The sequence below is a fragment of the Glycine soja genome, chromosome 19 (genome assembly GCF_004193775.1).
Source record: "Glycine soja cultivar W05 chromosome 19, ASM419377v2, whole genome shotgun sequence".
Taxonomy (NCBI): Eukaryota; Viridiplantae; Streptophyta; class Magnoliopsida; order Fabales; family Fabaceae; genus Glycine; species Glycine soja.
Genome location: NC_041020.1, coordinates 43,792,029 through 43,818,060, shown reverse-complemented (window position 1 = coordinate 43,818,060; position 26,032 = coordinate 43,792,029). Strand labels below are relative to the sequence as shown.

The 26,032-nt window shown below is 32.6% G+C and overlaps 3 protein-coding genes and 1 pseudogene across 9 annotated transcripts; 2 read left to right on the top strand and 2 right to left on the bottom strand.

The window, feature by feature from the left end:
- Nucleotides 1-213: 213 nt before the first annotated feature.
- On the top strand, nucleotides 214-2,153 carry LOC114398059 (NAC domain-containing protein 2-like). The gene is made up of 3 exons (XM_028360185.1): nucleotides 214-483; nucleotides 634-920; nucleotides 1,257-2,153. Exons 1-3 carry the CDS (start codon nucleotides 306-308, stop codon nucleotides 1,803-1,805), a joined length of 1,014 nt encoding a protein of 337 aa, XP_028215986.1. The 5' UTR covers nucleotides 214-305; the 3' UTR covers nucleotides 1,806-2,153.
- Nucleotides 2,154-5,112: 2,959 nt separating this feature from the next.
- Nucleotides 5,113-9,454, bottom strand: LOC114398060 (syntaxin-71-like). Its single transcript, XM_028360186.1, has 9 exons — nucleotides 9,299-9,454; nucleotides 9,041-9,166; nucleotides 8,408-8,567; nucleotides 8,226-8,311; nucleotides 7,984-8,052; nucleotides 7,855-7,899; nucleotides 7,674-7,736; nucleotides 7,498-7,574; nucleotides 5,113-5,391 (listed from the first exon to the last, which is right to left on the bottom strand). Exons 1-9 carry the CDS (start codon nucleotides 9,452-9,454, stop codon nucleotides 5,376-5,378), a joined length of 798 nt encoding a protein of 265 aa, XP_028215987.1. The 3' UTR covers nucleotides 5,113-5,375.
- Nucleotides 9,455-15,106: 5,652 nt separating this feature from the next.
- On the top strand, nucleotides 15,107-23,727 carry LOC114400510 (probable E3 ubiquitin-protein ligase RHG1A). 7 transcript variants are annotated; one of them, XM_028362991.1, is made up of 9 exons: nucleotides 15,107-15,290; nucleotides 16,603-16,660; nucleotides 19,423-19,479; nucleotides 21,130-21,300; nucleotides 21,429-22,178; nucleotides 22,269-22,681; nucleotides 22,973-23,071; nucleotides 23,169-23,306; nucleotides 23,402-23,727. In XM_028362991.1, the coding sequence occupies exons 4-9, from the start codon at nucleotides 21,201-21,203 to the stop codon at nucleotides 23,549-23,551; spliced, it is 1,650 nt and encodes a 549-aa protein (XP_028218792.1). In that variant the 5' UTR covers nucleotides 15,107-15,290; nucleotides 16,603-16,660; nucleotides 19,423-19,479; nucleotides 21,130-21,200; the 3' UTR covers nucleotides 23,552-23,727. The 7 variants fall into 7 exon arrangements, with proteins under 7 accessions (XP_028218792.1, XP_028218790.1, XP_028218788.1 ...); XM_028362989.1 differs by having other exon boundaries at nucleotides 19,423-19,570; XM_028362987.1 differs by having other exon boundaries at nucleotides 17,000-19,570.
- Nucleotides 23,728-24,924: 1,197 nt separating this feature from the next.
- On the bottom strand, nucleotides 24,925-25,616 carry LOC114398378 (annotated as a pseudogene).
- Nucleotides 25,617-26,032: the final 416 nt, after the last annotated feature.

The window sequence follows — 26,032 nt, the reverse complement described above, 5'->3', positions numbered from 1 at the left end:
CCCCAGAACTCAATCTTTTGCCTAAATTGCTAAGTAACCGTGCTGATGAAATTATTTGGCATACCCTTTGAAGTTTGAAGCATGTCGGTCATACAACATGGGACAAACGGGTTGCTTTCAGTCTCTTTTCATTTCACACACCTATTTAGTATTATATGCTGAATAATTGTCCCTCTCTGCATGGCCAAGCAGCTTATATATATAATCCATGCACAGTGTTTCAAGCTTACAGACATTTTGATCGATAATATCGGTAACTGATTGATACATTTCCTAGGTTGTTCCTCCTGAGGCATCCTACCTTCATGTTCATGGACAAAGATGCTAATTCAGAAATCCAACTCCCTCCTGGATTTAGATTCCACCCTTCTGATGAGGAGCTAATTGTTCACTATCTGAGAAACAAAGTGACATCATCACCCCTTCCTGCTTCATTCATAGCAGAAATAGATCTTTACAAGTATAATCCATGGGAGCTCCCAAGTCTGTGTTAGCAATTGCACTGTTTTAGTTTGTGTTTCATTCTTTTCTTGAAGTATTTACTCAGTGGGATAAGGCTTTTGTTGTTATTGTTGTTGCTATTGTCTTGAAGTAGTAATTACTAAAGGAATGATAGCTTTTCATTTTGAACAGGCAAAGCTTTGTTTGGGGAGGATGAGTGGTATTTCTTTACTCCTAGAGACAGGAAGTATCCCAATGGAGTGAGGCCTAATAGAGCAGCTGCTTCTGGTTATTGGAAAGCTACTGGGACTGACAAACCCATTTTCACTTCCTGTGGGATGAAGAGCATTGCTGTGAAGAAGGCACTCGTGTTCTACAAGGGTCGTCCACCAAAGGGATCGAAAACCGACTGGATCATGCATGAGTATAGATTGCATGATTCCACGATCTCCAATTCAAAGCAAGGAGGGACCATGAGAGTAGGTCAATTTCATGAGTTCAATTTTTCAATTTGGTGGTATTTTATGACCAATAGAGTAAATTATTGAGGGAATTCTCAATTGCATTTCATTGATACTGTATAGTACACTTATAGAGTCTATGTACAACTGATTGACAAGAGATCCAATCTATCTTAATCTAAACTAAGTTGTAACTAATAGACAAGATCTTCATTTAAATTACAGGATCAAATAATAGATAAGATACTAGTACATAAGATTAAGATTACAGCATCATGTTGATCCATTAGAGTGATAGTATCTAAGTTTTGACAATATCTTGGTTTTGTTTTTGTTTCTGTCCCTGTGCTTCAGCTGGATGAGTGGGTGCTGTGCCGGGTTCGACAAAAGACTATCAGCCCAAGAAGCCTTTGGGAAGACTCAAATGAACCCATTTATGAACCAACAAGCTACTTTCAACAAATGAGCGAGAAATCAAATCCTGAACCAGTCAAAAACTCTCTGCATAGTGAATATCCAATGTTGCCTTATATTCTGGCTTCTAAGAGTGCTCTGCCTAATTCTATTGACATGGCCTCAAGCTCGAGCTTTGGCTGTAATGATGATGTGAAAGCATATGCTTCATTGCATGATGGCAACTTAAATAATATAATAATAGGAGCACAGTTCATAGCACCTGTAGCTGAGGACTTGTTTAATCCTCTGAAGAGAAGAAACATTGAAGAGAACGAGTTGGACTTGTATGCTCCCCTCAATAAAAAACTAAACGAAGAAGTTGATGTTGGGAAGCAAATACTTGAGAAAGATGTCAACAAAGGCTACAATTTCAATAACTTTGACCAGTGGACTTCCATCATACAACCCCAAGAGTTTAATAGCTTGGCCTTTACGAAATATGCATGAATAGTTTAGGTTCATATGTACATGCTTGTTTGTGTGAATACGTAGAACCTGTGGAGCTCTTTCTGCATGGGATGGAGATACAGTGAATTCTATATATGTAAATAAGAAAGAATGCAGTTAGTTTTAGTTCGTGCAGTGTGTGATTATTCTTTTCAGTAAGCAGAAATAATGTATAAAGGTGAAATGGTAAGGCATTTGCTATACTTAGTTATAGGATATTATTTTATTTCAGCTGTGTATAGGTGATGGATGTATGGGAGGTAGAATAAAGTGCCATCATAGTGCAACTGAGTTGGTGATTGTATTATGATTTGAGATTAATTTATGGAATGAAGTATTTCTTGCAAATCCTTTCTTATTTCATCACCGGTAAACACGTTATTTGTAAATACTGAAAAGTGAAAATCCCATGTACTAGAAAACTAGCGGTTTGAAAAACCATATTGTGAAGCCTTTTTGGATCTGTGTCGCAAAGTTACCGAATCAAACTAACATAATATCTTGCGGAATGTATGGGGAGTGATGAGTTCAGCTGCGACTACGCATCCAGCAAACTTTCTTCGATGAAATGTATCTTAAGCGGGCAAGTTAGGAATCATTGGCCAGCGACATGACCAAGACTTGGGAGTAAAGAAAGCAAGCCAACACTTTCTAGAGTAGATACATGTATGCCTAATGGTGAACTTTGAACTCTTAAGTTTTTAATTGAAAAAAAAAAGTTTTAAAATACAAGATCGACTAGAATTTTAGAAGAAAAAAAAAGGATAATATTAATTTTTAAATTGAGAAAATCATATAATATTTGTAAAATAGAAAATGAAGACATTAAATTCATGTTGATTTATCATTTTGCTTCTTTTATTTGAAAAATTAGCAAATTAAAAAATATTTATTTGAAATGAATTTTTTGCCCTTTCTATTTTCTCTTTTATAACTTGATGAAGAAATAGGTGAGAAATGAAGAGAAATTTTAAAAAATGAATCTCAAACCTAAATCACTCAACTTTAATTTAAATATTTCTTCGCTATTTCATTCAATTTCACCCTACCAAAACAATTCTTAATGGTTTGATAAGATATCATTATCATCAAGAAACCATGAAACTAGTGATCTTATAGAAAAAAAAAACATCGATTAGAGGCTGAACAAATGAAAATAAAATTAAAACTTAAATATATATAAGGTTCCTGATTAATAATTAAATTTTGTTTTGAGTTCTCAATATATTAAATTTTTTAGTTTGAGTTTCTGCTGTAAGTTAAGTAATGACATGTTATCTTATAAATTGATCTTTTCAACATTATCAGCGATTGTAATGGTGTCAGAGCATCACCTAACTAACAATGGAGACTCAAAATAAAAATTTTAATATATTAGAAACTCAACAACAAATTTTTTTTATTAGGGACCAAAAATAAAATTCGATCATTTATCTAAATCATTTAACATATTTAAACCTAAAATGAATACCAATCCATTTATTGCATTTTAGCCTCATCGTGATTTTAGGTCGCTAATTTCTATTTCGTTCAACCTCTAGAATCCCCTTTTGTCTTCCACGCTAATAGTGTGTTTGGATGAAACAATTTAACATGGAAATTCATTTTTTCAAGGAATTTAAAATGATTCATGATAAAATAGTTTGTTTGGATAGAGTATTTGAAAAGAGATTTAATTTTTAGTATTTCTATGAATCATTTTGATTGACTAAAACAGTGAGATTTCAAATTCTCTCAAAAAATATAGAATTTGAAATTATTTTTTCAGAGATGCTGATTCTAACTCACGTTTTTGCTCGCGACTCTTTCTCGTTCAACACTCACAACTACGGATAACCAAAGTTTTTACGATCGATATCGACATAAGTTGTTTTTCATTGATGTTGGTTGAGGTTTTTTCGTCAGAATTTTTTTTTATGATGTCAACCAAAGCTATTTTTTGCCGATATCGGCTAAATTTTTTTTGAGATGGTGTTGGTTAGGGTTATTTTCTCACTGATGTCAGTCATGGGAAATTTTTGCTAACGTCGGCCAAGGATTTTTTTGGTCGTTGTCATCCAGGTTTTTTCAATTGATGTTGACCAATGATTTTTTTGGCCGACGTTGGCTAGATTTTTTCTACTGACATCGATCATGACTAACTTTTGAGTAGATACCTGTTAGGGTTTTTCAGCCGACATCAGTTAGGTTTTTCTAGCCAACATCAGCCAAAACTATTTTTAGCCAATATCGACTAGGGTTATTTTATGTTAGCTAGGGTGTTTTGGTTGATGTCAACTAGATTTTCTTAGCCGACGTCGGTTAAGATTTTTTTGCTGAGATCAACTAGGGTTTTTTGACTGACATCACTCAGAGCTATTTCTTAACCACATTAGCTAGGTTTTTTGGTTGATGTTACTTAGGGTTTTTTCTGCTAACACCAGCTAGGTATTTTTGACCGACATCAGACATTACTATTTTTAATCGACATCGACTAGGTTCTTACAACCGACATCCACTAAAGTTTTTTCGGTCGACATCGGTCAAAGCTATTTTTTAGGCAAAACCAACCAAGACTATTTTATAGCCGATGTTGGGTAGGGTTTTTTGTCCGACATTGGTCAGGGCTATTTTTTAGCCAACTTCGACTAGGGATTTTTCGGCCAACGTTGACCAATATTGGATAGATTTTTTTGTCAACGTCTGCTAGGATTTTTTAGACCGACGTTGGCTAAAAATAGTCTTGGTCAATGTTGTTCGAAAAGATCCTAGCTGGTGTCGGTCAAACAAACCCTAATCAACATTGGTAAAAATATCTAGCCAACACCGGCTGAAAAATAGACTCAATCAACGTTAGCCAAAAAATAACCCCGACTGATGTCAACTGACAAATATTTCCGGCATACTTTGACAAAAAAAGCCTTATTTGATGTCGATCGAAAAATAGCCTTGGTTGATATCGATTTAAAAATATCATTGGTTATGGTAAGATAAAACAACCCTAATTAAAAGTATCAATATTTTGTATTTATAAATTATTAAAAATTGAAAATATTTTTAAATTAATATTTCAAATTTAGATTGTGTTTATTTTCTATAAAGTTTAATATTAAAATTTAATATATTTAAAATATAAAATTGAAATTTTGCATATAAAGAAAATTAAATTACCCTATCCAAACAAAAAATTTAAAATAAAAGAAATTTGAATTGATTTATCCAAACAAAGCATTTGTTTGAAAAATAAAGGAAATTAAAATCAAAGCAATTCAAATTCTAGACATTTCAAATTCCTTAAAATTTTAAAATTCCTGATTCAAACACAGGATAAATGAAAATAGATTACTTGAAATATCCTCAAGGCAAACATTGAATTAGTATGTTACACAAGTACAAATCTATACAGTTTGACATAATATAGCGGCATATAGAGTCGGTTTATAAAGGACAAGTGCATCTCTCAAGTAGCAAGACAAGTTCCAAAATATAGTTTTAAAAAAATCAGACGCGAGCTACACCACTATATTACGAAGAAAATACAAGAAATACAGATAAGCCATACAAATTGATCCCATGGTCTTCTATGCCGTATCATTTCTTTAGCACACTGCAATAAAAGAACGGCAAGTCAGACTCAGAGAAGGTATCTCAAGAAGCAAAAGGAAACACACAAGACTAGTAAAGCCATCTCAATTCAAACTCATGATGTTAAATAAAAATCTGGACGATGCTATCAAGAAAGAAACAAGAACCAACCACCTCAGAAATTTGAGGATTTCAGTTAAAAAATGGTTCAATTTGATATATATATATTAAGTATAGACGGGACACAATATTTCAACAACATAGCCTTTGAAAATTGATTCATACTGTAACTTTTATTTTTATATTTAAAATAGAGAATACAAGTGAATACGTGGAAAATAAAGACATCAACCAAGGTTAACAAATCAAAAGACAACATTAATATGATCCCTACACATGTAGTTAAGCTTTTTTATCTGTTGGTATCATTACTAACTTCTCAGAAGTCAGAAATTCATTTGGTCGGAAGGTTGCTAATAACCATTTCAAATTAAAGTTCTAGATTCGGTAGATAAGTTCTTATGCAATAAGCCAGCAATGGAAATGAAACAATCACACAAGTATTTGGTAGACTAATTATTATTAACTAGATCACCATTAAATAGGTGTAGAAAAACATTTGTCAACAAAAACATATAATCAACGCACTTATATAAAACTGAGCTTCTCCCCTTTTGGATGTATAAAATAAAGCCTTGCATAAACATATATACTCCTTTAATTTCAAAGGAATGCCTAATCAAACTTAAAGCAGACCAAAACTTCCCCCGATTAAAGCAAAGAATTCTAGTATTTTTATTATTGCAGAGATAAAAGATATCTTGATATGGATCACAAAGAAGACAAACGAGAATTGCATTTCAGAAAACTAAGAAAAGGGGCTGTACTAGGAAGGGAATATAATGAGAATAATTTATACAGTAAAGGCTGCATTGTCATGAATACAGGTTAGGGAATAAATATTCCTGTTTGATCGGAGTTTAGAAAAAAATTATTCCCTGGTATAAGTCATTCTCAGGGGAAAAAAAGAGTTCCCAAGTGGCAACGGATTTTCATTCCCTCACAATAGGTCTGGAAAGATGCATTCCCATGCATAGTAGTGAGAATAAAACTTTTTTTCAGAACTCCTAAAATACCCTCGTATGTCCCGCATAAACTTCTCCTCAAATCTCCGGTTTCCGCTCTAGTTCCCCTTGTTCTATGGCAGGCATGTATTCAAATGTTGGTATGACTCATCTAGGGTAGCTCCCCTTTGCACTCTGTTTATGGCTATGCCAATATCTTGCTATGTAGCAATTTGACGATGTGGTTTGCAGAATAATTATCAATGTGGCTATTGTGTTTCAAAATCCAAACAGTAATAATAATAATCATAATACAAAGTAACCAAAATAACTGTATTTCTGTTATTTTGTATCTTGATGTTACCACTTACCAGTAATTTTACCAACCAATAAATATATTAAAAAAACTAAAAAGAACGAATACTATTACTACTGCATATTAAAAAAGATAGAGTCCTCTAAAATAATATTTAAAAAATGAACACAACATATTTTATATTAACTGTATGAAAGCATAATATTTAGATAATATCTTCAATTTCTTTTTTAAAAGATAATATCTTCGATAATAGGGGCAATTTGATAATTGTAAAATATATTCCTAGAAATGTGTATTGTAAACCAAAAACATTTTAATTACTCCTAGGAATTTCAAAAAAGATTTCCAGGAATTTTAATTGGTAACCAAACACATTATATTCAAAACACCCAAGAATATCATTCCCATCATAATATTCTCAGGAATGAATTTTCATACCCTAAAGGCCAGAAAAAAATGCCCTCTAAAAGGAACATGCAATGAATGCTTTTTATCAAGAAACCAACACCAATTTCTAACCTAAGACACAGCTTAAGGTCATGAAATGAAATTTGACGTTTTTAAGTCTACATTGGGAGAAAGATTTAAATATTCCATAATCCACACAATCAAATTTCCAGTATTCAGGTAAAAAAGAGGCACACAAGGCAGTACTAGAATATGAACTGAGCTATAAATCCACACAAGAGAAGGGAGTAGAGACTAGCATATATTTTTATCTGTAGAAAAGAGATAGGAACCTTACTTGTACAAATAAGCAGCAATTCCCAAAATTATAATCAACAAAACAATATCAATACAAAAGTTCCGACTGGATCGAAGCTGGATCAGAACAAAAAACCATATAAGACTCTCAAAATCTGTCACTGATGCAACTGGAAATTGATGAAAATCTAAGACTAAGAGTTGCAGTTAAAAAACCTGGTTCACTGTGTCTCTAAGTCTAACATTGGTATTTTTAAGGTCAGAAGATGCCCTGTCCACCTGTAACGACAACAAAAAACCGTTCCCTATTAACTTTACTAATTCCAGTTTTGAAAACTTTGATTTCCTTTCCATGTTTTTCGGCTCAAGGGTGCAGGCAGAAATTCACAAATCTCACCTTAGTATCGATCTCATCCATCAGTGGAACTTGTCTATCCAGTTCCTGTATTTGGTACATAAATAATGAACTTAAATGTGGGAAAATAAACACAAAAAGAAAGAAAGACAAATACAACAGGAATCTGACCTCATTCATATCATGTGCCATGTTTTTCAAAGTATCCAATCCTTCTGCAATCATATCCAAACCTTGATCCTAAAAATGGTCCACATAATTAGATTTGAAACCATGTCTAGAACAACATTCAACATATATATATATGTATGTATGTATATATCTATGTATGTATGTACGTATGTATATATCATGCAAAAGACGATAGAAAAAACTGTCAGTCTTTCTGGTCGCAACTGCTAAAAGTTACTTGCCTGTTTCATTTTACGCATTTCGTACTCTTGCCTGAATCGACTTGATTCTTCAGTTTGTTGGAAGTATTCATCATCAAATTTCCCATCTGGAATTGACATGATACACAAAAATGAATGGAGGACCATCAATTACAATGTCTCCCATTGATAAACTATAATGAGACACGGATAACTTCAATTACCTGAATCAAATTTAATTCCAGGACGTGAAGCTGAAGCTGCCCAACTTCCAGTTTGTTTGGGTGCTGCAGGGGCCCCATCTGGGATAGCTTGAATCCTATCCGGCAATGCAAGAGCCAAATCATTTCGGGCAGCAAATTCTTGTGATGAAAGCCCCTTTACCTGCGAACACATCGTACGATTCATTGGACAAATGTATAACCCTATTAATATAGAGCATTTGCATGCCAGTGCCAGTAAGTCACTAATTCTTAAAAATTCCAATCAAGCTATTGAGAGAACATACATGCCAAATAAAATAAGTCAACAGTTTCTGGAAGTAGTCAGAACTACATACAGAATCAACAATAAATCTACTCCATTCCTAGAAGTTGAACATGTTGTTTTTAACTTGTCTTTTCATTGCCAAATTTTATTATAAAACTCAACAAAAGTAAACAACTAATATTTTCAGATAACATGTTATTAGCTAGATATCTTTATAACTGCATAAATCATGAATTTGCGTCTTCACTTCAGTTGAAAGTGCCAGCTACAAGATTTTTTGACAATTCACAATCACAATACTTCACGAATTCAATCAACCGGAGCTAAGGCAGATATCATATGTATTGAATGCAATTCATAGTTCCAACCTTTTTCATAGCCAATCTCTGCAACTTGGGAACCTCCTCCAACAATCTAGCCTTGGTTCGACGAATCTCGGCATTGATCGCTACAGTGGATGCCTTACTTTTCTCCTTGTCAGCGGTTTCTGCTTTCTGCACAAAATTGATTCCACACATTGTCACACATGTTTGGGAGATGAAAAAAAAATCGAAAATTCTCATGAATTAGGGCACAAATTCGCTCATTTAGTAATGAATTTGAAAAAGAATGAAGGAAAGTGTGACCTGAAGTAAGGCCTCGATGTCGGCGTCGACGGAGGCGTAGAGTTTGGCGAATGCATCGTCGGCGGAGAGATTGGAGTCCCTTTGCTTTTCGACGTCGTATTTGTCGTACTTTTTGCAAATGGAATCAACTCTGGTGAGAATGTCGATGACACTCATGGTGTGTGGTCTTGTTATTTGGGATCTTTTATGTTCTGAACAATAGTGTTGTTGTTGTTGTTGTTGTCGAGACCACGGTTACAGATCAGTGGGTACACCACACGACAGCTTGATCGGTTTGTTAAACTGAACACACAAGACTCTTACACCGTCCAGCCTGTAACAACTATGAACTCCAACAGCTTCTTTCTTGCTTGCTTCAGCCATGATCGTGTTTTGTTTTTGTCAAAATTGATTGACTGGATTGTTTAAAATTTTTAAAAATAAATAAATGGTGAATTTAGTTATTAAATTTGTATATCGCTGTATTTTAGTCTCTAATACTAAAAAATAAATAAATAAGTCTCTAAAATATTTTAAAGTTTTATTTAAATTTTTGTAACTAATTCAATATTATTTATTTTAGGTCCTCACTGTGGTATTTTTAGTTTTGAATTTCATAATTTTTAAAAATAACAATCAACTTTTAGTTTTAATTTTTAAAAAAATTAAATAGTTTTTAAAACATGATTATTTTCAAATACAATTATTTTGAAGTTTTCATATCATATTAAAATTAGTTTAAAAGTATTTTTATGTGGTGATAATGATAATATTAGTAAAGGTGATGGTAGAGAGATACCAATAATGACGATGATAGTGATGACGGTGGTAACAATGTCTATGATTATAGTGATATTGATGATAATGATGGTGGTGATACTGTTGTGATTGTGACAGTGATAACTAATTATGACTAGAATGAAGATGATATTGGTAATGATGATAATGGTGATCCCAACAAAAAATAACATTCTCAAGTGTGAAAAATGTATTTTTTAAACTAAAAATCAAATTCATAAACTTTTTTCTTGATTTTGAATGAACATAAAAGTATTTCAAAAAATGTTTTAAAATTACTTTAGCTTCATTTTTGTTAAACACATTTTATTTTGAAAATAAAAAAAATAAAAACTCACAGCCACTCCAAACATGTCTTTAATTCCTACACTTATGTTTTAAGTTGCAAAACAACGAATTAAAAATTATAAAAAATCAAAATTACAATTTAACCTAAAACTCGTATAAAATTTAATAGTTTAAATATGTTTTAAGTTTCTTGATGTTAAGCCTACATTCAAATATGATTTTGTCTCATTTTCACAATATCACACATTCACCGTCATATTTTTCATAATATTGTATATTTTATCCCCTAATGTCATGTAATCTCGTCAATGCCACATTATTATCATGATATCAATCCATGCTAATACCACATATAGTCAATGCTACCACATCAATTATTCACTAACAAAAGTGGAAGTGATTGATGAAATGACAAAATTTACTACATTTAAACCTTTGGAGGCAAGAATTCAAAAAAATAAATTATGTAGAAGCACAATCTGCAACACAATGAAACTCTATGAAGGTAAAAATTACAATTAAATTATTTTTATACAATTTAAATTTATACATCATTGTTTGCACTTGCCCGTCAAGTAAGTGCACTGAACAATACAAAAGGATTAAAATGCCTAGGAACAAGAGGCTTATTTAATTCATTTGCAGGCATAAATACTAGGGTCCAACCAAATATGAAGTAGAATTCAAGTTTGCAAGTTCTTGCTAGCAATCACTTCCTCTCAAGTCTCAACTGTCACCTTAAAACTAAAGTCTAAAAACACCAAAGTCATTTGAAGACCGGAAACAGGTAGCGTAACCATCCATTGGCATTGGATTCCGTAACAAAAGGCACAACAATTGTTTTTCCTACAAGAAAGGCATCCACCAGTTGAATCACAAGTCATATAGCAACTAGCAACCAACCACTCCCTCTCCCTTAGAATAATAATCAAGATTAAGAGATTTATCTAACTCATAATAATATTCACCTATATAACACTACCAAGTCCAATGGTGGAGGGACCCTGCTTCCATTGATCGTGCAGCAATTTCTCATGATCTTGTTTTTACTTGCCTCTCTTTATGGTCATGATCTTGTACCAATCTGTTATTGTCGTGTAACCAAACCACGTCAACTCTAAGGTCCAACAAATAGTATTCACGAAAGGGGTTGGAAATTGAAGTGCGTAGCACTCCAAATTAAACGAGTCCCGAACAGATATCTAGCCCGATTTGATTTAATTGTTGAGAAAATAAACTCGTGAACGTCCCCAGGAAAACGTGTACGAGTCATTCATGATTATCACTGCACCGCACAGTGCAAGCTGTGGTCTTAATTACGCTGCTTTATGGGTTAGTCATTAGTGTGTGTGACTTCATTGACTTAGAAGATACTTATAAGATAAAAAGGGCTGTCACTTTTTTTTTTCAATCTCGTTCAGAAATGGTGTCACAATCGTTTTTTTTTTTTTTACAAATTATCATTTTAGACAATTTATTTGTACGATCTATGCTAAAATAATACCATCGAACCTTATTTTATTTGTTTATTTAACTTTTGAGTTATAAATTTAGAATAAACAGGGTATATACTAATAATTAATAATGCAAAAGATTTTTGTAACATCATCTAATCATATAATCGTATGATGGTTGGTATAATAAATTTATTAATTTTTATCATAATTATCTTGAAAATTATAATAACAATAACTTTAATTGGTTGATGGTGTGGAAAAAATTATATTTATAGTGAATAAAAAGTAAATTCACAAGTTTATTGAATACAATATTATAATTAAGCAATAATTCTAACATTACACTTTTATTAAATAATATGATTAATTCATTCGATTTATCTTGCAGTATGGAAAAGTAAGAATCAAACTTTTCTGAATTATAGGAGGAAAGTTTATATGATATAAAAGGACAACAATATCCTTATTAACTTAGCAAATACTTCTATGCAAAGTCAAGAGATTCAAAATTTCACAACTAATTTTGGAGAGTATGTCATTCATCTTTGTGTATAGTCGATGAACTTTAATTACTTGACGAGAACATTACAAGATTTACTCATTATCTCAAACGATTCACAATCAATGTTAAATCTTAATTATAACAGATTTTTCATTTCAAATGGGCTCTAATTATAAACAAATAAACATAAAACATACATTACATGGAAGATAAAATTTTCAATTGTTTTGTGAATTGACCATCAATATCATTTCAATAATATTTTCGCAAGTGGATACATTTTTTAAACTTTACAACGAGACAATATATAAAACACACAATGGACATTAAAGAACACAAACTTGCACAATTAATCAACTTCTCACATTAATTTAATCCTTAGTGTATAGGCTTAACCTATGCTATGATCCAACACGAATATACACACGAGTTTCCAACACGAGAAAAAAAAAATACAAAAATATAGAAGAGTGCATTAAGAAAAAATATGGTGTAAAAGAAGTTATTATCACTACTAAAACTGAGTGACTTAATCATCATGAGCCACTCATAAAGCAAAGTCCATACAATTTTCATCAATTTGGTATTATAAAAATCTCTAATAACTAATTTATGCTAATTCATTTAATTAACTAATCTAACATTTGCTCTCCTGATGTATAAATTAAAGCACAGTTTCCATACTTTAGTTAATGTTGAAATACGCCAACCACCGATAAATACAAAGTAAATAGTGGTCGTAGGGCTAACATAAAAAGCATGCATTTGTTTTTCAAAGAAATGAGAATGCATCTTTTGTTGTTTTTAAGATGCTTCTTTGAAATTATATGGTGAAATACTCACATGTGTCCCCCCCTCTTTGTTTGATCGGCTAAATTCGTGTACCACTAAGCAGTGAGCACATTTCAAATTCGCAAATGAAAAAGCTAGTGGGGACCTGGTGAACTAATGCTGCCTATAAATAAATATTGTCGATCGAAGCATTACCCAAGCCAGACCCATTGCATATGCTCTCATTGTTGGATTGTTCTTTGTGAATTAGGTCCTTTTCCTTGCAGTGCAATAGTGCATCATATATTATTCATTTACCACATGCTACCTTTTTTGTCCCTAGAGTTGATTTTTATCAATGTTAAAGTCAAAATTTGCGTTTCTTCTTTTTTTTTTCCTTTATATTGTTAACATTATGCTCAAAAGAAGGATGGGATTCAAGGGAAAGAAAAGAAGAAGGGGATTTTACTTTATTGAGTTAAATGCTTTAAATTTATTTTTTAATAAGTAATAAAGCATTGTGTCCACATGCCATGGCCGGAATATTGCAACCAAAGAACGTGTCGATCATTGTGAAGGAAGGTAGGCACAGTAATTAAATTAAAACCCACAAGAATAACTTCCACCCGTCAATTGTACGAACAGGGCCATGAACTTTTCTTTTGTTGAAGTCAACCAGACATAATTCGGAAGATACATATATATTCAACATGAGGACCATGTGCTGAATGTATCTTCATCTCAACGTTTTTTTACTGCTCAAAATCATAATTAAACAAAATGTTAGCGTAAATTATTTCCTTTTTTCACTAAAACTTTTCTTAGTTAAGACATTCTGAGTAACTAAAATTACATTCATAGCAAAACAAAAAAGAAATTTATTGATGTAATTACTTTTTCATATAACTAGTGTGCAAGCAAGTTTTCATGTGACACCTTATTAAAACTATTAATATATGATTTTTAAGTAGAATATATTGTATCATCCAAGTATAATTTTTTATATAATTAAAATTTGTTGAATTTTGTTATAATAACTTAAAAAATATACTTAACTTTATTTTAATTGTCATAATATAAATATGTTTATACTAACAAATATCAAAATTAAAACTCTAAAGTTATAATCTATTTCTGGGGTTAAAAAATATTTTTTTTCCCGCTCCGAACATGATATTTCACACATTATAATGAGTATTCAATTAATTCAAGTCAAATTAAATTAGATTATGTGGATGAGAAAAATCTCCTCATAAATTTATATAGCATAATTCTATATATAATATAGTATGGTAGAATTGATAATCATACCTTTTAAACATGTTTAAGCATCAATTATATGCTTATTACTTTATGTTTCAAGCCGAATTCAGTTGTATTATGTATGAACTAAAAGTACACTTCACATGTTTCATGAAGTGCAAACTATATATATATATATATATATATGGACTTATTTTTTCTTTTATCAACATATTTAGTTAATTACACACATTTAATTTCTGTTAGTTTGCATCTTTTTAATCTCATAATTAATTTTGATTCGGTTATAATTCAATTTTGTCAATGATTTATTAATCTTGATTTCTGTATTTTTTTATTTTCATATTCAACATAAGTTAACATATAATATAAGAAAAATTGTCATAAAAAATAACCAAGTTATAAAAAAATTCAGTTAAACTCAAAAGTTTTATTTTATTTTTCTTAAACAAGTTAAACTCAAATTTTTAATTGAACTCGTTTGAATAAATAAGCTAAACTTAAATAGTTTATTATTGTTTTTAATTGCCAAATCTAAACTACAAATATTCTACTTAACTCAGACTCATTTAGTCAGTCAGTGGAGTTAATTATGATCAAAATGGAAGCATTAATTATGATCATTGTAGTTTAATAAAGAGGAACTGAAAATTATGAAAGGAGTTAACAGCATACGAGTTGCATCGGTAACCGGTAAGAACGTGGGAAGGGAATTTCTCCTCCTCTTGTTTTTTTCATTTTCCTTTTCATTTCTTATTGCTGCTACCAGCCGCTTTATTTCATTGTCTCCTTCTCACAACAAACAAACCCATTTCCCTACACCTTTCTTCTTCTTCTTCTTCTTCCTCTGCAACTCTCTCTCTCATCTTGCGTGTTTAAGATCGTCACTCAAACGGCGCCGTCTCCTCTCCGATTCCTCAGCCACGTTTATCAGGTTGGTTCTCCTTTATCAATTCCGTATTCTGACGTTTATTCGTTTCCCTGCTTCTGTGAGAATTTTGCTGACGATCATACGCTTTCTCTTTCTTTGGCTTTCGGTATGCACTCGCTTCATCAGTTTCAGCCTGTTTGTTTCTGATGCATCCTCAAGCCGATTTTGCAGTTTTTCAAGTTTTATTCTCTCGCGTGTTCGTTGTTGTTTGTTTTTGCCACGTGTTTGTTCTTTATGATGCTACTGATCCTCAGATTGTTCGTTTGCTCGAGAGTTTTGGATTTCCCTTGGGAAATTCTATGGTTTATCAGATTTTTTTTTATAAGAGTTTGATTAATTTTTTTTTTCTGGTTTTGTTTGTGTTTCGCGTTCCTTTGTGAGAATGGTAGAAAACATCGTGAGTCCACTTATGTTTCATCTTAACATTGATGTATCAACTTCTTATATTATATATAAAAGTAAAAATAAAGAAAAAAATTGTATATGTGGTGGCATAACAGAACTCTTGTTTTATCCACGCATGCTCTCTTGTTTTAGGAAGTTATGTGATTCTGAACCCCTCCTACAGGAATCTTATCGTTGTAGTAGATTCTTTCATTGTTGATGTTTTTGTGTGCTGTTGCATTTAGTTTTGTTGAGCCTATTTGAAGTGCCCCTAAAACCCTGTTTGGATCAACTTATGTACTTAACTTTTATAAAAGTTCTCTCATCTAACTTCTCCAAAAGTTGAGGTGCATGAATTGATTTTAACTTATGGGAGAAGTTTAATTCATTTTACTTTCTTATTTTCTTCTCTTACAAGTGCTTATGAAGAAGGTAGTCTAAACCGGGCGTAAATCACCATTTTTGCCTGATACGCTTGATGATGGATAGACATCGCAGAAAGCTTTCTTACAAAATATCTCTTTGTAGCAGAAGGGAAAAACAATGAATGTTGATATTTGCTTGTATTACACGACGTACATAATTTTTCTTTGCATGTGTTCATATCCTGATTTTTAGTTAGGATTTCCTCCCCTGCCTTGTGTAAGAAAGGGAAAATCTTATCCCAATGTGTTTGTCTCATGTTTGGTTGTCTGTATATCTGCATCACAGGGGGTGCAGTTCATGCCTTCCAGTATATTGGTTTTATCTTGTACTTTTTTTATTTATATTTTGATATTTGTCTTTGCAACTTAAGCTAACTTGCTGAATACTAATTTCCTGTCAAGAATTATAGTTTTTTATATTGGATGCTTTAGAAGATATTGTTGTTGGTCTGATTTTTATCCGATTTCTTTAGAATCAATTGGGTTTTGATGGTTTTTAATTGCAGGTTTCTTGGTGCTGTTTGAGTGTTTGTGCATTGTACATTATTATCTCTACATGTTCTGGTGAGATGCGCTTCCATTGGAAATTCTCCTTCATTCCCTCTCTTTCCTACTTTGTTTAAATAATAATTTACACTTCATAGATCTTTTAAAAAAACGTTTATTTATATACGTACTTATACCTGTGGGTTTAAAATTTAAATTTGTTATTATCGGCAAAAATTGGGTTCGCTTTCGCATTTGCATTATGCAGGTTATGGAAGTTGGTGATTTCTTCTTCATTTGGTCTATTCCATTACATTGTCTGAATTGCAGATGATGTTGTAGGTGCTTTCCAATCTTGGATTAATGGAGAGAAAATAGAACTGATGAGTGTCAACTTTGCATGTTCTGTTTTCTCAGGACTTATTAGCATGATATGCCACAATTATGGAGTGTTTTGTTAGCCAACTTTCATATAGGAAGAAGGTATATTGTGCCGAAGAATCTCTGTTAATTGGAAGAGTTGTATAGGCCTTGTTCAGTTGCATTGTGTCCTTTAGATCATGGTCATCCTTCTTTTGGAATTGGATGGTTGTTTGGCGTGAGATGGCTTAGCAATTGTTCTGAGGATACTTTGGCAATAGACTGGTCACATCCAATGTTTAGTGATGCAAGATGTCATTGTGAGCTGTTACAGGAAATTTAGGGAGGGTCATGGAACTTCTCATATACCATTGTTATAGTTCTAATTGGTGCTCTGAGGTGCTAAAATATGGATGTTGGTAAACCTCAGTACTATCTTCCTGTAACTTCTAAATTTTCTTGTTGAATGCTTGTTCTCTTAAATATGGAATCTGCCATGGAAGTGGTGCTGTTTAGTAGGGGCTGGTATAATGAGTGTAGGAGTACAATTTCCATAGAGCATTCACAACACATTAACATGCACTATGCAAACTGCCATTTTGAACCATTAGGGCATATGATAGATGGAGGAGGCTGCTGTAGTGATATGCATCCTCTCTTAAATGACATAGGCTGCTCTCTATGTCAGTTCATCTTCTGGTTCAGCAAACAGTTGGTTTCTCCAATAATGCAACAATTCATGGCTGGGATTGGTGTAACGCTGATGATTCTTTCTTTTGACGTGAGCCTATGAGTTCGTTGACATGGAAGCTGTTTGATAGGCATGAGTTGGTTATATCATCTTCCTTCATGGTTCTAAATGAGGAATGAAATGAAACTTATGTCAAGGTGTTGATAGCCTAACCAAATTGCAGGCATTCTTCCTTTTACTTTACCTATTTATGGGGGATGGAAAATATTTTACTTCCATGTTCGAGCCTGTACATCCTATTTTTTAATTGTCATGCCTTACTGGGGGCAATGGATGGTCTTAACAAGACAAACAATTATGTTTGATTGTGAACAAAATTGATTAGAATTGGATATGGCAACATGTTTCAATTGTTTGTATTCTGGTAAATGGAAAATTTTCTATTTGGAGATAGCCATAAAGCTTTTATACTTATTTGAAATTTTCCATTATTTTTAATGTAAAGCCAATATACCCCATGATTATAGCTTTGAAGAACAACATAAATAAGAATGTGTTTGGTAGAAATAAAATATCATGTAAAATATCATTTAACAGTGAAATCTTTATACTTTGAAAGCTTAATGACTGATTGTCTTTTTTGATGTCTTGGATATCATTTAGTATTTGGATTTTAGCAAAATCTGAAACCAAAGTTTAATATTAAGTGAGGCCTGTCTAAATATATTGTTTTCTGATGTTTAATTTCTTCAATAATTAATAGTTTAATTTACTTCTCCATTGAGTTTGGATTTATCTCACTTTGTGTTAACAAAATTTTATAATAAAAAATTTTCAAGACAGAGCTTTTCACTGAAAAACTATTTTTTTCATAAAAAATAAGCATAACGAATCATGTCAGAACAATGGCATATAATTATAATTATAAATATGCGTGGTGATACTCAGCTGCCCAAGCTCTTTTTAAAACAACTTTATTTGATTTATCATGATTTATTTAAGGTAACAAAATTTCTGAAGCCTTCTCTGCTTTCCACGTGGAAGCCGGAAGCTAGGTTTTTATTCTTTTAAATTCCTGCTTATAAAATAATTTTATATTTTCTATTTAATATAATATAAATTAATGCTAGAGTACAGTTGTGCCAATATAATATTCTCTTCTATGATATTTCTTGTTGTAAAAATACTGTCTAGCAGTAAACAGTTTTTTTCAGACTGTCTTATATGCTCTCATGAATGCTTTCCTCTACTTTTTCTGCTAAGGTATTAGACATACACCTTTCTCTATGTCTCTCTCTCCACCATCTCTAATAGAAACAATATCTAATTTTGTTCTTCAAGCAAATTTCATTATAAATTGCTTTGTATTTTTCCCTATCAAAAAGCTGTGGAGTGGAATATCCTGTATTTTTTAGTGGTTCCTAGGATTTACTTAATTTTTTTTGTTTCTTTGGTCTTGTCTTGATTATTGATTAGAGGGCAGATAGGAGTATTCCCCCCCCCCCCCCCACCATGTGCTCAATGTGCATAGTTGATTATTATTTTCAAGTGCAGGAAAAGATTAGAAAATGCTAACACCTTCTAATACTTGCTAAACCTTACCAGGTAATATCTGATACGTTAGTCATCCTATTCTCCAATCCTTCCTGTTTTTATTAAGTTAATCGTAACTCTTGCTGCCATTCATGAGAAGCTAGAGTGTGGATTCATCATCTAATTTATATCTCAGCAATGCCATTCTTTTTCTTGTGTTTATTTTTTTTCCATCCTCTTTGTTTTCTTGCCTCAGACTAGAAGGTGCTCTTTCTGTATCAGTGGATAGAGGCATATGGGTAAATGGCATCAAGTGAGTGGACTTATTTGGGGAAGTTGGTAATTTATTACTGTTAAGGAGACCATGAGTGCCAAGTATTTAGTGTTTACAGGATATTTTTTAGGTTGATTTCCTTCCCTCCTGAAATAATTGTTCATGGTGTTTCTCCTCTTTGGTCAAATTTGAATGGTCGTTATCTATGATTCAGTTTTCATGCATGCCTTTTGATGGCATTTCAACTCACCAAGCTTATAACCTTCATCTTTCATGCATTTTTGGGCAGTGTCAATGGATTGGTATTGTAGATATCAAATAAGCATATGTAAACTAGTTATTTGTTTCCTCAAGAAAATTAAATTGTCCAGATGGGGATCATTTTGTGGGCCTAGAAAGTATTGAATGGAAAATGGTGAAACCTGATGAATAATATATGAGAAATTGATGGATTTTTTTTTAATGATGTGGAAGTGGCAATGGTGGTTGTATTAATGTATATTCTGGAAGTAAAAAAAGAAAGTCTGGCTAGATGTAATAGTGTAGTACACTTTTTCTTTTTGGAAGGTCGAGGGGAAGACGTATTCTGATCACACACATCTTACATCAACTCTAGGTTTTGGTCTCCTGCTGTGCCTGTCAATAGCTACTCTTCCCAGTCAAGTCGTCCTTGACATGCTACTTGCAGTTTATGATAATGAGAACTACTATTAACTTTAACTTAAAAAAAGAAAAGAACCTGACAGAGTTGTGACTTCTGAGTTCTGACCCTACTCTCTTTCACATATTTGTATGCATATGTATCTCTAATGTCTTCTCTCCCTTCCCCGTGCAAATATCTCCAAATGATTAAAAGCATGTTTGGTTTCATGTAGAAACCACCCTAAACCTTGCTTGTGTATGAAAAGAAACCTCAAACACGGTGGAATCCTGTTTGGCACAGTTTAAGGCAAAATTAAGTTTGTTCTCAAATGTAGTTTTGACTCCTTAAATGCTGAAGCAACATTTTTGTTACTTTTGCATTAGGGGAAAAATGTTCATTTATGATTTTGACAAAAATACCTTTACAATTTAGTATTATATCACCCCAATAATATTTTATTATAATATTTATATCTTTTTTTGTAATTACAAATTCCAAAGTGAATTTGATTTATATCATCCTAACAACATTCATTTTGTAAAAAAAAAAAAAACATTTTGAGACAAAAGTATCTAATATAAATCATGTTACTCCAAACACAATTCTGACCAAAATAAAATTCACAAACTTTATCCAAGTGTATACTGATAAATTAGGTTCATTTTCAACTGTGCTTGATTCAACGTATCTGCTATTTGTTATGGTTTTATAATATATGGGTTGTCATTGAAAGTGTCTGAGTTGAATTTGGCATCTAGTCAAGTCTTGAGATTTTCCTTTACATAATTATTTTGAATAGGTTTGTATAAGTGATATGTATGGTACATATTAATATGACAATGCAAGGCTGACAGGCTCAATTGAGCATTTTTAACCAGTATTTAATAACAATTATATTTTGTTTTAATGTTATTGCATACACTGCAGTCATGATAAAGCTTTAGTCTTGCTAGTTGTGGATTGGAAGCAGCTTTGCTTGATTGTTAATTTTTATTTTTAATTTTGATATTAAGTTTCTTCAGTTTCAGATGTTATTTTCCTTGCAGGTTGTGAATTATTTGCAAATCTGATTCAACTACAGTGTCTATTTTGACTCCCAAGATTGCAAGTGGCAGTTATGGGTCATAGGCACTTACATAACACATCTTCATTGTTCGATGGTGAGCCTGACCAGAACTGGAATCATTTGCATACTGATCAACAATATGTGCACCTTGGTAATGTTAAATATATATGCCTCACTTCTTGTATTTTGGTTCATTAGTCCTTTTATTTTTTAAGTATAACCGACTTAGTTGATTGCAAAAGCACCATATTACTTATATTAGACGGCCCTCTATTGCAGGTAGGACTAACACTTCAGAGAATAGTTCATTTATTTATCCTGCTGAAAATATGTCCATAGATAGCATATCTTTCCCCTCTCATTGGAATTCTTCCTCAAGGTCAAATGGATATGCATCCTCTAGTCACAACATTGTTGTACCTCCTCACCAGTCAGATGCATCAGGCACTTCTAATGATCATTTTGTGCATTCGTCTAGTGCTGGACCATTCTTTACAGTGTCGGAAAATTATTTACACCAACCTTCTTCCTCCAATTATGACAGACAAACATTTCATGTTGATGCTGGTTTTATTGATCTTACAATGGGAAGTGGACAAGGGCATCACAAGCGTAAGAGCCCTGGAATTCCTTCAGTCTACGAGGGAGGCAGTACTAGTAGATACTTTAATGCTGGGAGTTCAACTGATCTTCCTATATCTTCAGAATTGTGGCAGGAGAAGCCAAATATTGATTCTCAATATATGCCCTGGGATCATTTTACTATGACACCCACATTCAGAGGTACTGGCCTTTCAATTAAGGGTGAGGGTTCTTTGCGGAATGTGAGGAGCCGTTCTACACTTGATTTGGATTCCAATCTGTCTAGGACCCATTTATCAAGTAATCATTCACACAATTCCTACCCTACTGTCCCACCAGTTGACCATTCTAGCATGGCGGATCTTTCTGGTCAGACTTCTGGTACATTAACAAGGGATTGGAGCCAAATGAACATGTCTCCAGCTAATGGAAGGGTGTTATTATCAGGTTAGTTTGCTGCTCATAAATGTTAGTATCAATACATACACATTCCATTCTCTTTGCCTTTATATCTAAAAAATCTGACTTAAAATGCAGATACAAGTTCTTTTGGTCTTGAAACAAGTCACTTCCTTGTTGGAAGTGGTGCTACTGCTAGCAATGCTTCTGTAGATGTTGGGGGCTTCCATCATGAATTTGGTGCAAGCAGAAATCCTACTGCTCCTCAAAGTTTTCATAATACTCATACTCAGACCGCTAGGGGAATTCGAAGCAACTATTCTCAGAGATCCACACCAACTTTTAGGGCTTCTTCAAGCTTGCGCTTGGGACATGTGACATCTGATGATGGATTGCCTATGGTAGCTGAAAGTTACTCTTCTAGACATCCAAGGCCATTGAGCACCATTGGCTGGAGGAATGGTGATAGAAATGGGAGGTCAAGAATTTCTAGTGAAAGATATCGATCATTGACTGAGGAGAGTGGTCTCCATGATCGATTTTCCTCTGAGGTATCTTTTGCCAGTATCTCAAGGAACTCTATTTTTGTGTCAGTCTTAATGGAAGGATATATCTGTGTAACATCTGGAATTTGGAACACCTTTTTTCCTTTTTTTGATTGTAAACCATAGTTAACCTTAAATAGGGATGCTTTGTTTATTTGCAAAATCTAAGCAAATTACTTCCAATATTCTTTTGAACCAGTTGCATTGTTCATTGAGAACAGCAAAATTGTTCTTTCTGGTATTACTACCACTGGCTGACTCATTTAATTTTTTCTTGCATTTTTTGTTGGCTTTCAGGGTTTCATGGTTGTTGAGCGTGCATCAGTGTATGGTTCCAGGAATATGCTTGATCAGCACCGAGACATGAGGATGGATGTAGATAACATGAGTTATGAGGTGATTATTAATTTACCACTGTTTCTAGTGTTGCAATTAATATTATCATTATTATGTACTAAGATTTTTTAATTATTTTGATGACTGGTTTGACCAGGAACTACTTGCACTTGGTGAGAGGATTGGCTATGTGAACACAGGAGTCTCTGAGGATTTGCTTTCCAAATGTTTGACGGAAACAATATATTGTTCATCTGAGCAAAGTGAAGACGAAGGAAACTGCGTAATATGTCTGGTATGTTTTTATTCTTCCATTCGTAATAAATATTTTAGATAGATGTCTTTGGATAGCATTAATCGGGTGCTTACGAGTTTTTATTGAGATTACAGGAAGAGTACAAGAATATGGACGATGTTGGAACACTTCAAACTTGTGGACATGACTACCATGTGAGCTGCATTAAAAAGTGGCTATCTATGAAGAAATTATGTCCTATCTGCAAAGTATCTGCTTTGCCTGAGGATACGAAGGATAAATAACTTCTGTAATATAAATTAATCCCATTTTGTGTATATATTTGGACATCCCTAAAAAATGAGGAAACGAACCTGTTTTTGGAAATGTTATAACAGGAATGCTACTCTATATCAATGTATTTGTTTTCGGCTTCGATCTCAATTACTCGAAGCCTTGAAATTATGTGGTTTTTTTATAATGGATTTGATTTACTCTAGCTTGATACGAGAAAACGTTTAGTTATTTTTTTTATAAACAATTATAAAAATGTTAAACTTTTTTTTGGTCCTTTCCCTTTAAAAATGTTATTTTTTGAATTTTCTATAGAAATCTTTAAAAGTAGACAAGATAAAAACAATGTGATAGTTTTATAATTATTTGTGAAAATGATTTTTTTTTCTTCTTATTAAGCAATTAAATAACAGAGAAGCAATGTGAGAAAAGATATAAATAGATTTAAATATATTAGTGGGAACTTGTATTATTCTTGATATTTTAAGAGTATTTTTCTTCCACTCCATTTACATCCATCTTTTTTCTTCTTTGAATCATGTCTTGTGATAACATTAAAATACAGTTCATTTACATGGATGTAAAATGGGGTGTAAATCTAAATCCTAAATAAAGTGTGTGAAAAACTCATCTCGTACCATTAGTTGAATTTTTGTTCCAGAGAAGTTGTTCTACATTTTTCATGCGAGTTCTGTATCGTACATTGGGTTGACTTAGTCAAATATGAAAGACTCAGGAGGTGATGTTCAACTTTAAATGTTGATGCTAAAGGTTATGTTTAACAAAATTTGTTCAAAAGTTAATTAAAAATTAGAATTAAAAAATTAATTTATTAAATTATAAGTATTTGATATTAAAGTAATTAAAAAGTGTAAATGACAATAAAAATAAAATTATAATTTATTTAAAAATAATAACTAGAAAAATGAATAAATATATTGAGAATAAAAAAAAATATAAAAAATTAAAAATTAATATTTTAAAAAATTCTATATAAAATTTTTTAGTCATTTTTCAATAGCTTCCAATATTTTTTGAAGTACTACTAGAAGTAATAATTTTTAAAACCTTATCTTTTAACTTCTAACTTTATATATATATATATATATATATATATATATATATATATATATATATTTAATTTTCTAATTATCTTTTTTAAATAAATCATGAATTTTTTTTTTATCATTTTATAATTTTTAGCTATTTTAATAACTTATTTTTACTTAATACTTATAATTTAATAAGTTAGTTTTTAATTTTCAACTTTTCAACTATTAACTAGCTTTTTCATTAATTTTGTCTAACATAGACTATAATCTATAAAACTAGTTATCTTAATTAATATCTATAAATAATACAGTTTGTCAATTCGTATATTTTGATTTTTTTTAATACAAACTTTTTTTTTTCTCTGGCACGAAAAATGACCGAATTCCACCGTAAATCCGTAAAAAACGTACACCACCGTATATTAGTAAAAATGCATAGTGCTGCTGGCAGTTCCTTCACTGCACCAGAAACTTCCGTCCATTCCTACCGTTAAGATCCAATATAACCGCCACCACCACCCGTTCCGTACAACCCCTAGCATAAATCTCCGACTCGGTGGGCGTACCACGCATTCACGAGCAGGTTTGCGAGAGCTCCGCCATCTGGTTCCCGATCACACTTACCATGTCGTCCACTCCGACGTCACCGTTCGACGGCGTGAGGTGGTCGGGCCGCCGCCGCTCATGTGGCCGGGGACGGCGAAGGGATAAGCGCAAACCTCGGGTCACTGTTTTCCGGAGTTTCCCATCCACGAGTAAGGGAGCGTGTAGCCCGCCTTCGAGGGGAAGGTGAAGTAGTGGAAGCCGGAGACGGCGCGGCAAAGTCTTCCATGGTGACGTCCTCGGCGGTGAGGATTAGGTAGATCTCGTTGCGGTGGTCGACGGGGAAGGGCTTAGCCTGGACGGCGGTGGCCATGACCTCCTGCATGGAGAGGCGCGTGAAGTGGGTGCCGTGGGAGTAGCGGAGGTAGGAGTACTCGCCGACGATGGAGACGGAGCGGGAGATGTGGCTGATGGGGAGGGATTAGATGGTCTTTTAATAAAACATTAAACTAAAATCAAAATATAAAATAAAAATATAAAATTTATCATAAATTGCTCAGGTTTGAATTAAAAAAAAGTCAAATTTGATTATCTAATGATTTTGTAATTCACATTACTTTTTATGATAGGACTATATGTAATATAGATATGTGTGACTTATTTTAAAATTAGTAATTAAGATGAGTTAAATAATACATGCGGAGAGATTAAAATAAGTAATTTTAATTTAAGTATAAAGACTATACTGACATAAGCGGTTTGATATTTAAATTCCTTAATTAAGATATGAGGTGTCATATAAAAAATTCAAATAAACTAATGATGCGAATTTTAGAAATATAATTAATATTTTTTATTTTCTTTATTATTTATAAACTTCTTTTTATACCCTTTATT

Coding starts and splice junctions, on each gene's coding strand:
- LOC114398059 (XM_028360185.1), top strand. CDS start 306: ATGTTCATGGACAAAGATGCTAATTCAGAAATCCAACTCCCTCCTGGA. Junction 484..633: donor TAATCCATGGGAGCTCCCAA/GTCTGTGTTAGC, acceptor CATTTTGAACAG/GCAAAGCTTTGTTTGGGGAG. Junction 921..1,256: donor AGCAAGGAGGGACCATGAGA/GTAGGTCAATTT, acceptor CCTGTGCTTCAG/CTGGATGAGTGGGTGCTGTG.
- LOC114400510 (XM_028362988.1), top strand. CDS start 21,201: ATGGGTCATAGGCACTTACATAACACATCTTCATTGTTCGATGGTGAG. Junction 23,072..23,168: donor TAGATAACATGAGTTATGAG/GTGATTATTAAT, acceptor TGGTTTGACCAG/GAACTACTTGCACTTGGTGA. Junction 23,307..23,401: donor GAAACTGCGTAATATGTCTG/GTATGTTTTTAT, acceptor TTGAGATTACAG/GAAGAGTACAAGAATATGGA.
- LOC114398060 (XM_028360186.1), bottom strand. CDS start 9,454: ATGAGTGTCATCGACATTCTCACCAGAGTTGATTCCATTTGCAAAAAG. Junction 9,167..9,298: donor ACATCGAGGCCTTACTTCAG/GTCACACTTTCC, acceptor AATTTTGTGCAG/AAAGCAGAAACCGCTGACAA. Junction 8,568..9,040: donor AGAGATTGGCTATGAAAAAG/GTTGGAACTATG, acceptor ATGTGTTCGCAG/GTAAAGGGGCTTTCATCACA.